Source organism: Agelaius phoeniceus, chromosome 2, assembly GCF_051311805.1.
Source record: "Agelaius phoeniceus isolate bAgePho1 chromosome 2, bAgePho1.hap1, whole genome shotgun sequence".
NCBI lineage: Eukaryota > Metazoa > Chordata > Aves > Passeriformes > Icteridae > Agelaius > Agelaius phoeniceus.
This window is the reverse complement of record NC_135266.1, coordinates 89,461,743-89,477,059: the sequence shown is the minus strand read 5'-3', so window position 1 is coordinate 89,477,059 and position 15,317 is coordinate 89,461,743. Positions and strand designations below refer to the sequence as shown.

Sequence of the window (15,317 nt, the reverse complement as noted above, 5' to 3'; positions counted from 1 at the left end):
CCTCCAATAAAATTCAAAAACTGTACTTGTGACCTTATATGAAGCATGATTGCGTATCTGGTGTCATCATCGGAATTGTTTTACTGTGGGACCAACACTGGTGGCACAGGCAGAGCACAGTGCAAAGTGGTTATTTCTCACCTGAAAAAGGAGTATGAAAATGTAGAACACTGGTCATTTATGAATCACTTCAGAAGAAAAAAGGGAAAGAAAATTCCTTTAATTTGTAGCTTACCTGTCATATTGGAAGAAATTGCACTCCAATCAACAGAAATGGTGTTTATCACTAGAGGTGAGTAAAAAGCGATATCCTCTCTGTGTCTGGGGTAGGCTTATGGCTTCCTTATTTGGGCATAACTTTTTGGGCAAAAGTTCTTAAAAAAAGATCTTCCTTAGGATTCAAATTACAGGCCTTCCTGTTTCCTCTGCTGAGTTTCTTTTTGTTTCAGGTGACCACTGCTAGTAATTCTACCCACACTCTCATTCACCCAAGAATGGCAACTTTAGGGAAATAAAGGCTGTTGTTAATTAAATAGTGGCTACTTCACTCATTCTGACAACTGGAACAATTTGCAGAATGCTGTTTGCGCCAGTCTAAACACACATTCCCCTTTATGACACTGACAGCATCCTCCTTTTGTCTGACGGTATCTATCTGCTCTTTATCCAGAATTCTGAGTTCAGTAACATCCATGCTGTTGGGTCCTTAGAACACCAATCTTTGCAACCTCTTCCCCTTCTCACTGGGCTTTGCTTGTTCAAGTTCTGTGTAACTTTGCAGTAGGATAGCCCAGCAGGGTCAGACTGCTGCAGAGAGAGATGAGAGGAAGAGCAGAGAGTCTGGCCAGAGGCTGCTTGTTCTTTGCTCAGGACCTCAGACACTTGCCTGTGGTCTCTGCTAGAGCTACAGGGCAGCCAGGCTGGGGTCTGGCCGTGAACTTTGCTGATACCTGACCCTGATCTGCTGACTTGACTTTATGGCTTGATCTCGGCTTTTTCTGGATTGCCTGCACTACTGGCTTAACCTTGCTGCTGTTGCTGATCTGTTCTGGAGGTTTTCTTGTTCAGGTACTATGGGATTGCAACTCTTTTGAGGACCTTGCTTCATGACTGGTTTGCTGTCAGCTTCAGTTCCTGGCTGACCTTTCTTTTTCAGAGCATCCTGCTTCTGCTATCAGATAGAGACCTCTGAAAACCAGAAAGTCACTGCCACTCCTTTGGAAATGTGGTCAGGGTGGGGGAAATCCCACTACAAATGTGCTAATAAGAGATAGGTAAGGTATCCATTGTCATGTCAGTTCCTATACTGAGGTTCAGTGGTTTCACTTAGCACTATTCTTTGTTGATAGGTGTCCACCAACTGAATTCTCACTGACATTTTAAACCCATTCCAGGCAGCCTTAGCGTAAGATCTGTTTCTTGGCATACAGGCCCTTGATGACTGGAGCCTCTTTTATGGGCACTGTGTCCATGTAGCCAGGTACATGCCAGTGCCCATGGATGTTAGAACAGACAGCATGAAAGAAAATTACCTCATGTTGTGCTAGAGGAGGCTCAGGTGAGATATTGGGGAAAAAATGCTTCACTGGCAGGGTTGTCAAACACTAGAACAGACTCCCCCAGGAAGTGGTTGAGTTGTTATCCACAGATTTATTTCAAAGATAGGTAGATGAGGCACTTAGGGCCACAGGCCCTTAGATTTAGTGCTAGGTTAATGGTTGGACTTGATATTAACATATTTGCTAACTAAAATGGTGCTATGATTCTGGGAAAATCATGCAGGAAACAGCAGAACAACTCTGAGGTATTTTGCTTAAGAAACTGAACACAATACTTCACTTACCAAAATGATGTGCTAGAGTTGGAACAATACAAAGAATGTCCTCATGGATGATCAGATGACTACAAAGTCCATTTTACAGTCAGAGGGTAGAGACTTCAAAAAGTTGCCAGCCTAGCAAAACAAACTTTTGCTTCTAAGTATTTTGAGACACTAACTGGAATATGGACTATATAATGTAAAGAAAAGAATGAAGTATATCACAAGGGGGTTTCTAACAATGAGAAAAATAAGGCCCTGGAATTAGGTCTGAGTAAAATGGTGAGAGAAAACTTCTGCAGTAATGACCAAGGTCATAATTACTGAAAGGAGCTATTGGGCATGTATCATTCTGTTAACACAAATGTAGATTTGGTGACTCCAATGGTGCCCTTAAATCCCTTCTCCATTGTTCCGGAATTACCACAACAGACCCTCTGAATAAGTCATCCTTTTGCTGCAGATACAAGAGAAGATTGCTGTAGAGCAGACAGAAAGGCCTTACTCCATAGTGACCATATAGCATTTTAATCTGGTACTTGACAAGGAACTCTGCCCTGAGGATATGCAACATCTCAGACTTCCCTACACTATGATCAACACAGTGCAAAGTATGCAGGTCAGTGAAGGGATAATGAGCAGGATTAGTGAAATATTTATTGGTCAGTGAGTGGCTCAGGCAGGCAACCATTAATGAGCCTGTACTAGTTCTAGAGAGTCAAGCAAGGATGTGATGGTTTCATGAGTAAATTTGCAAATTTTCCTGGTTGGTATTCAAGTCAGGAGAGAAAAAGATCACAATTCATGTCTATTAGATCACTTCTTACTAGTTAGGCTATTAGTAGACTCCAGCTGTTATTATTAATGGCAGATACCAACTCACACATTGTGCCCAGTCATTGACTCACACTCAGACACTCACCGACTGTTACCTGGTATCACGAAGTGCTTGTGGCCTTGAGAGACTGGAGAATCTTGGTGTTCTGAGTTTTTCTGTTCTTGTGAATCCGCAGGACTGAGAGTCTCCTGACCTTATGTACTCTTAGGAGAGTTTCACTTGTCTCTCAGCACCTACCAATTCTTTCTTTGATCTGGTTTCTGGTATCACATGCACAGGCCCTGCTCTTTCATGCAAATTCACCCCATGTGGGCTTTTATGACAGAAATGCAGAGCCAGAGTTGATCCAAAAGCCATCATGTGTCCCACAGGACACTGTCCTGTCCCATGATTTGGGACAGGACAGCAGTAATCTTTACCTCCAATCCCTCTGAACACAGTTCTTTTGTATCTATGTGAAATTCATACCTTTACTGCTGCACATTATAAATAGAATTTCAAAGTACATCACTCACTGCAAGACAACTAAGAGAAAAACCACTCTTGCCTAATTGTTTCAATTCAGAGTATGAGCCCCTTTGTACAGAGGCTGTACACATTTCTGAAGGCTTCCTCCAGGTCCTACGACTGTCAGTCCCATACGCCTGTGAAAATGAGAAAGATAAGCACACCCAAATGCATGTCTTGTGGTCTGAAGTTAATACAGGCTGCTCCAAAACTCGGTTTGGGGCTGTGTAAGTACATGTGCCTTTGAACTGCTGTTATCTTTAAACAAAACATAAGTGGAGTTAAGAGATGAAGGTAATACACTGACTGCTAAGGTAAGGAAGGGGCTGCCTGAAGGAGAGCGAGCAGTTAGGAAGGAAACCACTTTCTTCCTTACTCGGGCTGGGCTGGAGGGATTTTGAGTTTCAGAGAAATGAGATGTATCCTGTGGTTAAGATAAACCTGAGCTTTGAGATGGATTAATCTCTGCATCTCAAACTGACAATGGTTTAAACAGACATCTGAAATGAAGTTACCTGCAGCGGTATTTACCTTTGTGTTATCTTTATGAATGTATTTGTCAAAACCTTCCAAAAGCTAGTTATATATTTACCATCTTGTGAGCCCAAATGCTTTTGGAGAAGTGTCAGGCAGAAGTTTTTCAGCAGAAGTATCACTTGAAGAAAGTGGACTCAAAAGAAGTATTAATATTTGACAAAATTTGGTTTCAGGGAGACTTCAAGAGTGAGCCAATATGATTTTTATTGTAAGAAAAGATAAGATGTATTTCATTTCAGAATAAACTATATTTTGATCTTATGACCCATTGAATGAAGAGTTAAACAAATTGAAAGTAAAGTTTTAATGATTTCTTTAAACTGTGGTCTAAGGCTTATGTTTTCAGTGCACTTCCACTGAGACATTTTAATTTATACATACATTTATACAGGGGGGGGGTGTTTGTGACTATTGCTGCTTTCTGTACCATTTTTCCTCAATAATTTTGTTACTTTTTCCCCCTCAGGTTTTGCTAATTCCATGTAATTATTAAGTCACCATTTATTCAAACCATGTGTATTAAAATTAACTTGGGGTCACTGTCTAGGATTTCATGTCAAGTGTGCAGTCAGCTAATAATGGAACAACCAATACAATGGCCACTGAAAATTTGCATAAATTGTGGCAGATTATGCTCTGACCTTTGCTTGAGAGATTCATGAGGAGTAGTTTTTAATTAAATGCCAACATCTCAGTTCTCAAGATCAAAATGATTCAAGTTTCAGTAGGAACCAGGTGATGTGTATGTCTGTGTTTATTCTTTTTTGTAAGATAAGGTTTCTAAACTTTTCTTCTGAATATTTAAATCTTTCATCTCTGAATTTGAAGGTACAAGTTAAAAACAGTGGACCAGGTCTCTCTGGTAGCTGGTTTCCAAACCCACAATTTCTTCAGACCAAACCAGCATAACACCACATTTCTAGCTTAAGATGCATCTTAGGGATGCAAATCACTCATTAATCAACATTGCTGCTTGCAATGTTTGTATATTTTCTTCCTTCAGCACTGGTGATTGTTTATTGATAATAATTTAAATCTGTTTTCCTTTTGTAATTCAATTACAGGTTACTATGAGTGTGTGGGCACGTGAGACAGAAAGAGAAAGTGGGAACTATGCAAATGTATTTACTTTGTGAATAGCTATTAATCTAAAATGTGTGGTAAAAAATAGCCTCTTAATTAATAAAAGATATAGATGTAAATATTTTTTGTGCTCTTTCTGCATGGCAGAATCTTCTGTCAAGGAAAATGGAATTTGCAGTAAACATTATGTCTCATGTCTTGATACATAAAGGAGAAAATCTGTTCAAGAGTTGCCAGGTCTGCTATTATCTACAGCTGATTGAATCCTTAAATTTTCATATTTGGAAAACAGAAGAATGACTATATCTTTACAGGGAAATAATTTCAAAACTGAAAATTTAGGCATCAGATGTGATTAGTCACTTTTTACTAATGTTTGGAGGGTTTTATAATTTTTCATCATAATAAATGTATTAGGCATATTTTCAATATGCTATGTGAAAGTTATTTGTTACATTTCACGAGTATCATCTGCGTATAGGCATTAATCAAACTAAAATCAGGATGATAGTATTGCTCTTAAAGTATATATCCAGAAAAAGACAAAGTTGTGGATGTCCAGGAAAGCCTTAAAAATGCAATAGGATTTTCCATTTCTCTTAGCTGAGGATAGAATGCTTTGATTGTAAAAGCCCACCAGTAGTCACAGGGATGCAAACCACAGTGAATAGCTGTTTGCATGTTCTGTTAGTTGCTGCATTTAACTCTTTCTATGTTAAATGAATAGAACCTGTGGATCATCCTCCTTTACATTTCCATATTGTGCCCAGAAAGAACAGGCAAAAAAAAAAAAAATTAATTCAGTGCAAGCTGTGTCAATTAAACTGCATCAGCTTTGTGACTGCTGTCTGAAGAGATTTCAAAAGAAAAACTGAGCATCATACACATAGAGTAGAGTCAGCCTAAGTATTATCAATAACCAAGGCTATGGAGATTGGATGAAATTGATTTGGTAAAGCAAAGGGATTGGAAGGGATACATAATGTGTCCTTATGCTCCTGATTGGAAGGAATGTATCAAACACTGAAGACTCTCATGATCTTGCCTGTCCAGGAGTTGAAAATTGTGACTGTATCCAACATAAATGATGAAGAAACACGTAGTTGAATGCTGAGATACAGCAATAGATAATTAAGGAAAGCTACACCAATTAATTAGTTTATTAATTCCCTTTGTACTGCTGGTTTCTTGCACTTGTACCCAGTTATACAATAGTCTATGTTGTTCCCTTCATTTTTCTGACCCTTTTGTTCTCTTGCTTCTGTACCAAGTGTGTATGTCACGTTCATCTGCCCTTTCAACTCTCTTCCCACATTTGAAAGTGCAAGTTATTCGATGCCTTATTCTTATGCAGTGGGATCTTCTCAGCATTTGTTAAGACAAGGCTGGGAAAGAATTTGGTAGCTCTTTCCTCCTAGACCATTTAGGCTGCTGCCTGTTACTGCAGCTTTCTACTGGCTGTGCTGGTTTATCCACCAGCCCCTGCCCTTTCAGCTGCACTGTCTGTGATCTGAGGAATGCTCGTTAGGCCTCGGCCTTGATGAGCAGCCCCTGGGCCCAGCTCCTTGAGCTCATCAGAAACACTGTTTGCTCCCGGAAACTTGTGCTGCCTAACGAGCTCCTGGAATTTTTATGAACAACCGTGGAAGCTGTTTTTCTTGCCTGAATGGTGTAACATCCGTATTCTCACACTTTTGTTATAAATGAGAAGCCTGACTAGGCCAATATTCAAGCAGCAATCAATTTATTAATTAATATGGTAAAGTATGAGCAATACAGCGCTGGGTACAGTGGGGGACGTTTTCCCTCCAACTGCACACCGATAGTTGAGGCTTACAGGTATTTATAGGGGTACTCATAAGCTTTCTCAGCAGTTTCTATTCCCAATTTTAACTCATCAGCAATTTCTATTCTCATTTTTTACGTCACAATTCTACGCACTATTGTGATTTAGTTTTTCTCAGGATGTATCCTAGAAAAGGAGTATCCCCAGATGTTAGGGGTCCAGCTTCTGAAAGAAGAAAGAAGTCTCCCAGCTGGTGAGGTCCAGATTCCAGATGTGGGTCCATCTTTCGATTGCAAGGACTATAAATCTCATAACAGTGATGTCCAGCTTCCCTTGGTCCAAACTATTAATCCTTGAGTTGATGTTCATCTTCCTTTCTCAAGCTGCTTTTCACTGTTTTGTTAAGGTGTGAGATAAGCATGTTTCCTTTTTATATATTCCAAAGCTATGGTTTCAAAGATCCTTACTACAAGCAATATTCTAAATTATACTTCAAAACTCTTTAAGGCTTAGCTACAAGCAGAAAGTTCCTGCAAAAAGCAACATCCTTAAATCTTTAATTCAAGTGCTTTTAAATCAACTTAAGACTTATAATGGTTAATTGTGAACAAAGGATAGGTTCAGAGGCCTTCTTCCATGCTTTACTTTCCTCAGTTATTATTAGAATTCGTCTTTATAACTGCCCCATGGTTGGCTTCCACACATCTCACAATCACAAATACACACATTGCCTGTGTGTACCTGACACGAAAAACACAGCTTTGTATTTCACACTTTCAAAGAAAGGGTGCTGACCTGAAGCATGGCCAGGTTGGAACATTTTTATGACTAAGGCCCGCTCACTTGTAGCCTACAAACAGCGCTCCAAAATGAGACCCTTGGAGCTCTCCTGGGCCACAGTGGCTGGGACCAGCAACCTCCCTCTGGGCCAGCAAACTTTCCTTTGCTGCACTTGGAGATCACCAAATAAAAATGGATCCTGGGCTGGTATCCCCACTCCTCGAGGCCCCTTTGCCCATTGAGGAGATGCAAGGGCATCCAAAGTGAGTATTTTGTTACCTTCGTGTAGGAATGTGTCCCCTGTTGACTGAGTGACAAAACTATCCTTTGACTCTTTAAAAAGGAAAAAAGCCCAGATGTTTTTTCCTCGATGAGGTAAAAAGACACCTCATAGGACCTGGGGGACTTCACCTCAAACTTAAGGATAGCCAACTGGACAGAAGCCAAAAAGTCCTGCCTAAGCAATTTACTAGAAAAAGAATAGAACAAAGAAACTAATTGCTTTTGTGAGGTGTTTTACCAGGAACAAGAACCTCTTGCCCTGGCTCAGTTTTTCTCTGTAAAGAGGTTTGTTATTTTGCCTTTAATTAAAACTTTTTTGTTTCCAACACTACCACAGAAGCCATCCTGCTGATTTTATGCCTTCTAAGGTGGCTGAGCTATCTTGGGTATGATATAGATCTCCAAGAGTTTATGAGACCTGGCTCAAGGAGACCATGTATCACCTTTGAGGGGAATTTTTCACAAGTACCTTGCACTGACTCTTTATGTCTGTGCGCATACAAGTGTGCATAGCTATGGCAAAACAGGAGAAATGCTGCTCTCTCAGGTGCTTTAAGTATCTTAGGTATCTAAGTAAATTAGGCCTGTAAGTAACATTTATTTAAGTTATAAGCTAAGTTAAATGCTGTTGAGTGCTATTCCTTTGCTAAATTTTTAAGTTTAAGGTATAATTTAAGTTATGTTAAATGCTGTTCAGTGTTGTTCCATTACTAAATTGTCAAGTTTAAGGTACAAGTAAAGTTAAAGTACTGTTAAGTTTGAGTGCTATTAAGCTTTTAGGCTGTGTTTCTTTTTATCCTTGCCCTTTCTATCCTTTTATCACACACAGCTAAACACACGCACACAAATAGATAGTACTTGGTTAATTTCTGTTTAGATTGAGTGGATTTTGTTTGTTGCTTTTTTACCCTTGGTGTGCCTTAACCATCTAGTAAGTAGTAGAGTGAACCTTGCCAATGACCTTTGTCATGCTGTTGCTTAGTATTAAATCTGATTTTTACTGATACCCTTGCTGGTGGTTTTTTAAGCAATGTCAACTTTCAAAACACTGAATAATGAGGTTTTCTATTCAGGTCTCCTTTTTTCCCTGATAAGTGATCTGGGAATCCATGAGTGTAAGATGTACTTGTGGATACAACCTTTCTGTGGCTGTCGTAAAAACAAACAGTGATTTGCTGACAACTCCCTTAAGCAGAAATTTCCTTTGTTTTTTGAGCAACTGACATTAATTCCTCCTGGTCTTTCACAAACACATGTATGCTGTCATGGCTGAACTGAAATTTCTGCCCATTCTGCATTTTAGGTTAATTCAACACACATTTGCATATGTGTGCAGCTACTTGAAGATAATAGAATATTTGTTTTTCAACTCTGAGCTTAGCGTAGTGTTCCATTCCATTTCATAGGATAGATGAAAATAATTCAAAAGCCAAGTGCAGATATAATAATTTTAATGTCTCTTCTTAAAAGAAAGATAGTTTTCTAAGAGATTTAACTGCATAAGTAAAAGGTGCAAAAAGAGCTCAGTGAATTGGCCTGAATACACAACAAATTTTTGGCTTGTGAAAGACTCTTGCAGCCTGAAGCCATGAGTAAGACTTGCATTTCCATTTCTCAACAAATGAAGTTCCTCTGAGATGAAAAAATAAGGAATTTTGGTGAAGAAACTGTCCATTTAATAGATGTGTATTTTGGTGTATGACTCTATCCAGTTAAATGTTCATTCCTGCCTTTCATTTCAATATGCAGAGCTAATAAGGGACCATCAGATAATGTGCCCAACTGCTAATTGTACATGTGCTACCAATTCTTAAATCATGTTCTGGTGGGCATTGAAAGCAGAGTCCATCAGATGTTGTCCAGAATTTCCATAATGAAAACTCCAGGCATGCTTATAGGAATGCAAATCAGAGAAGGATCCTGTAGTCATCTCTCATGCAGATGTTTTCATTTCTTGCCTTGAGCTAAGGATTCTAATCAAATTACTGTTGTTTCACTTGGAAAATACTGTGCTTTGGAAAAGAAATGGAGTCCATTCTCTTTTTTGAATTGCTCACTGATGACTTTTTTCATAATTAAATTACAGTAATACAGAAAAGTACTTTTAACAGAAAAGGGCTTTGTTTCAAATGCTGGCCTCATTGCTTTATGTTACATGTGTGCAGTTTCGTAGAAAATCTTGTGAGTTTTTTCCTGGATGCTCAATGTGAAGAGCTACAGGACAAGATGATTTGCATGATGTCTTTCAGCAATGTTAGAGCAGGATGAGCTTTGAATTTTGTTTGACTCATGATTTGATTCACTGTACCAGACTTGAATCTAGCTGCCATTGCAATTATGTGACATTGGTGTGTGTGGAAACAGTTCATATGTTTTGGAAGGTTCTGATTCCATGACTTCCAAACCTTCTTCATGTTGCAAAATGACAGGTTAAAGGTGGACGGAACAAATCACCTTTAGATTACAAACAGAACAGAGAAAAGAGAAATTGCCTGCTCTCAGACAAGATGCATGTCTTCAGAGGATCCGAATCCCAAGAAATATCACATTCCTAACTAATACAGAGATTGCTACTTTCCTTCCCAGAAAAAATTCCTTGACAAACTTATCTTGCAATTTATCCAATAGAACACAGGGATTTAGTAGAGGGTGTATATTGTGCATGTTAAAAATAATTTTATTCATATGGCCCTAGTTGGTTAGCTGGTCACTTACAGAGAGAAAGGTCTTCCAGAAGACTGACCCTATGAGGTGCTTTCCAATATTTCTGTTGGCTTTCCATCTTAGATCTCTGAATTCATCTGAATGAATTGGAAACGATTTGATTTAATTTTATGGAAAGGAAGCTTTGGAGGGAAGATGTACTTATAGAGGCAGGAAAACAGCACAAGAAGTGCTTTTGAATCTCATGTGCATGAGGAATGTGGAATAAGGGAACATTAAACCAAGTTGTGTGAGAGCAGCTGTTCAGAGTGTCCCTGCTGAGCAGCCGTGTGCCTCCGAGCTCAGGCAGGAGCAGGACAGCACACACAGATTGTGGGTTGAGCACAGGCCACGTGTTTTGCCTGTTGGTGTGGTCAGAGAGCTCTGAGGTTTGTTCCTGCAGGCCGGTGAGGGGAGAGCAGGGAAGGGCAGAGGATGGACCAACCCTCCCAACACGGGTGTCTCATGGTGCTGGGCTGGAACCAGCATGGTGACAATGCACGGTGCTGACAGTGGCATGTCAGGGTGCCACTGCCATGGGCTCAACTTTCAGCATGTCTGTAAAATGGCATACAAAATGTTCATGGAAGCCAGTGCTGTCACCTGTGGTACAGTTTCTGTCATGAGGGAAAGGAAGACTCCATCTCAAGTTATTCTTTGACTTGGTATTTATTAATTTGTAAAATAAAACAATTCAGGCACAGACTCAGCTCAATTACAGGTACATTGCTTCAAACAGACTGGCAGCATCCAAACCAGACACATTGAATCAGGATGGGCTTACTGAACAAAAGACCCTAGTCATGTATGTTTCTGTGTCAATTACTTTACAAGTATGTAACATCGCCTTGCAGTTGGAAAAGGGTCATGAAGCTCCAGTTCTGATGTAACAATAATGCAGTGACACAGATCATTATTTCAGCAAGAGGAGGAATCTCAAAAGGCCATGTCATTCTTTCTTAAACCATGTTGGAATGTTATAGACACCTTTAGGATCAGGAAAGAGTTTACTAGAGTTCAACCAGATTTTAAAACGATGAATGAGGTATTCTGAAAATATTGGGAATTCCTCAGAATCCTCTTTAGAAGGTTTTAGTTACCAGAAACTGCATTGAAGCCTTATATTTGCAGAATGTGACCATGTCTGTGCTTAAACATGTCTATTCTATTTGTATCAGGTATTGTAACCTCAAGCGTTCCAAGAGATTCCATTCTAGTCTGAGTCTTGGCCCTGTTTTTCTGCTGTCTTAGGGAAACTGTGGTGATTTCCAAGGAAAGTACAGCCGATAATGGACAACATACACAATGACTGTTAACAAGAGTGACATCCACATAAAGCAAATTCCCACCTTCCTATTGACTGCTGATCAAGGCCCTAATGTACTCATTCCAACATCTATTATTTATACCTCTGATGATTTCAATTTAATTGTTCTGGATCTAAACTAGAAAGTCCAGGTTAAGGCACTGTCTTTTACATGGATGCAGTTCTGACATGACAGTTAGTGTGGTGCCAAATCCTAGCTGGCAGCTCTTGAAATTTGGGATTGCTCCAAATTAAGACCAATGTGTGTGCTGTAGGGCAGGCAGCCATTAAAACAACACAAATCATTTCTCCATTGCTTAATGGTGAAAAAATGTTAAATAAGATGACAAGAACACAAATAAAATATATAACATAAAGGAAAAGGAAGGAACAGACTGACTTGATGGCTTTCATATGGGCCTCTAAGCTGGGATCCCTGAAACCACTTGCATTATTTTGCATCCGTCTGGTGTGTATCCACAGAGACCGAATCAGCACGATACTTGAAACCATAGACAGTATTAAAGGCATACCTATACCAGCATTATAAAGAAGAATTAATAAACCCAAATTGTCTTTCCTTGTGGTTGTCCTTGTTGAAGAGTTTGTCATGGATGAAGGAGCAGTGATGTTCTTGTGCACACTGTAGACATCCCAGGCGAAGGAAATTGCGGCTGTGAAGGAGCAGAGCCATGATGTGAGCAGCATCCAGGGCACCAGCCTGGCAATTCTCAGCTTCAGCCAGATGAAGAAAGACTGTGTAAAACTGGCAACCTTGATGCAATAGAAGACACTAAGCCAGGCTCCAAACCAGAGGCTGGAGTAGTTCAGAAATGTAAAAATTGTCTTGGAAGCTATGTTCACGTTTTCTTGACAAAAGAAGTTTTCATAAAATATACTCATTAAGTATTCTAGTATATTCCATGACTGCACAATGAATCTAGATGAACTCAGTGAGATCACAATCATATCATATGGGGGCCATGTTTTGCTCCCAATGCAGCTCAATGAACTGGCAGCCAAGATAATTCCATTTCCCAGAATTCCTGCCATGCATTCAATTATGGCAATTGACAGACAAAGGAGAGCAAAAGATGTCATCGTTGCAACTGAAGGGCTTGTGATTATTACTCAGCTTCCTCTGGGCTCCTGAAAGCCTTAGATCTGGCAGGCACTCCAATCCCAAGGAGCTGTTATGGGCAATGCTCACCTATTTATCTCAGGGGCAGAAGTATCCTAATGTCATTTAATATTTCTGCTGTTTTACATCTTGTTTTCTGGGTTGGTAGCTCAGCTGATTTGTTTAAGCATGCAAATTGAATGAAGATTCAATAACAGTTTTTTCAATTTGGCCAAAGAGTTTGCATTGCAATGGTGAAGGGATTTACACTGGAAGGGTTATGGAGCAGGTGAGCTGTGGTGTTTACAAATCTGGGCTCGCACTCCATTGGTTATGTTCTTCTTTACATGTCTAGATTTGTTTTTTATACCTGATGCCTTAATCTCTCCCTGTCTTGTACTGATATGCCTACAGGGTTTATGACAAATACCTGTCATTACATCTCTTTATCTAAGGGCAGGTCCTTTGCTTTATTAGGTATATTCAAATTGTTGCTGCAAGGAGGATTTTCATACTCTCCTTTTTGTGTTTTGATATTTTTAAGTATTATACTGATCATTGTGTGCTTGCTCAGATTGTCCCAAAAGAGGACAAAAATCTGTGGGAAGATAAACACAGACAAAAGGAAAATCGTTTTAGCAGAGTACTTCACTTGCCTGTTTTTCACAAGCATCTTGGAGAAGTGCAGGAATTTCCCAAGGAATTTAAGTTCTGGCAATATACAACATTGCATAAAGGAACAATTATTAATCGAGTCCATTTTCCTTCATATGGAATATGCATACCTTTAAAATTCTGCTATACTTGCTAAAAGAACTGAATGAAAACTCTTTCCACATCTGGAAAGAAACAGGTGAGTGGAGAGGCTTGACTTCATTGAAAAACTTTGACACTAAATGTTTTATCTGTAGCCCAGAACACAGAAGCAAATACACAAAAGCTCTTCAGAAATGCAGTGACACAGGTTGCTATCAGTAGCACATTAAGAAGCTGTCAGCACTGATCAAATGAGAAATTTTGAGATGCTTTCTAGGTTGTTTCTTTGGGTTGTCTGCATTTTCCAATGCTTTAGGTAATCTATGATTGCCTAGGGCAGTGATAAAACTGTTTTCAATATGCACCTGAAGAAGTAAAATTTTGTGACCATTCACCCCAGATAAATGTATAATTGTTTATATATTTCATATATATACACGACTCTATGTGTTATGTGCATGTTATGTCCAGATACTGATTATTATAATACACATCAAAATAAATAATTAAATAATTCAATGTAAAATGAACAATATTTTAAAAATTATTTCATTTTAGTATTGCTACAAACTCTTTTTCTCTTCTCATTAAATTTTGTTTTATTATATTTTTTTTTAAGTGAGAGCAATGTAATCTGATATGTTTCATTACTTTCTTAGATTCTAGGGGTTTTTTTATCACTTTGTGACACAGTGATTCAGAGACCTTGCTCTATGTTCAGTTTCGTTTGATACTTGTTTGAATGGCTTTCCCACTCTCACATCTGCAAACTTCTTTGGTGAAATTCAGCAGTAAATATCCAAATTCCCTGCTGTCAAAACTTGCAAACCAATCAAAGATTGTTCTGGTTTGATATGTTTAACAAATGGGTTCAAAACTCACAGAAGATCGTCCTTAGAAAGTTTTTAAAATCAATTAGAACATTATGCTTCCAAATTTTGCAAGTGTACCTGTATGAGAGTTTTTAAAGTTCACACTTATACAATTTTTGGCACGAAAATCTTTTGAAAAGCAGTTCTTTTCTCATCCACTTTTAAAATCTCACTTTCACCTTGAAGAAATATAAAAGTGTGTTTGGTTTTTTGACAGGAGCAGCTCTGTAGCATGCTATTGACAGACACTTCCAACAGAAAAAGGTGGTCAAGTATGTATCACTTCCCTTTTAGTAAAAGAAAACTGTGGAGCTTTACTGCTGTTTAAATTCAGCTCTTTTAAGCTCACTCATGGAATCACAGAATCACAGAATGGTTTGGGTTGAAGGGGGCCTTGAAGACCATCCCGTTCTAACCCCCTGCCATAGGCAGGGACACCTTCCTGTAGACCAGGCAACTCAAAGCCCCATTCAGCGTGGAGCCTGAGCCTCTTGCCACAAGAGAACCAGCAAATGTCTGTGTGATATGTGTGGGGTTTACAGGCATGGTTTTGGCAGTGGGGAGGCTGCAGGGGTGGTTTGTGTGAGAAGAGACCAGAACGTGCCCCTGTGTCACACAGAACCAGTCCCAGTTACCCCCAAAAGGGACCCACCATTGGCCACGGCTCTGCCCAGCAGTGCTGCCGGTGACATCTGTGTGACAACTCATTTAAAGAAGGGTAAAGACCAGTGCACAGCAACTGTGAGTGAGAGGACAGAGAGAGAAATGTGAGGGAACAGTCTTGCAGACAGCCAGGTCAGTGAAGAAGGAAGGGGACAAGATGCTCTGGGCACCAGAGCAGACATTGCCATGCTTTCCCTGGAGAGGACCATGCTGATGTAGCCTGTGACCCTGCAGGCCCTAGCAGGGTCACACTGCAGCAGATATC

General features: G+C 39.5%; 1 protein-coding gene across 1 annotated transcript; it reads right to left on the bottom strand.

Annotated features, from left to right (window-relative positions):
* Positions 1-11,685: 11,685 nt before the first annotated feature.
* LOC129117543 (taste receptor type 2 member 40-like) lies at positions 11,686-12,742 on the bottom strand. The gene has a single exon (XM_054628249.2). The coding sequence runs from the start codon at positions 12,740-12,742 to the stop codon at positions 11,810-11,812; it is 933 nt and encodes a 310-aa protein (XP_054484224.2). The 3' UTR covers positions 11,686-11,809.
* Positions 12,743-15,317: the final 2,575 nt, after the last annotated feature.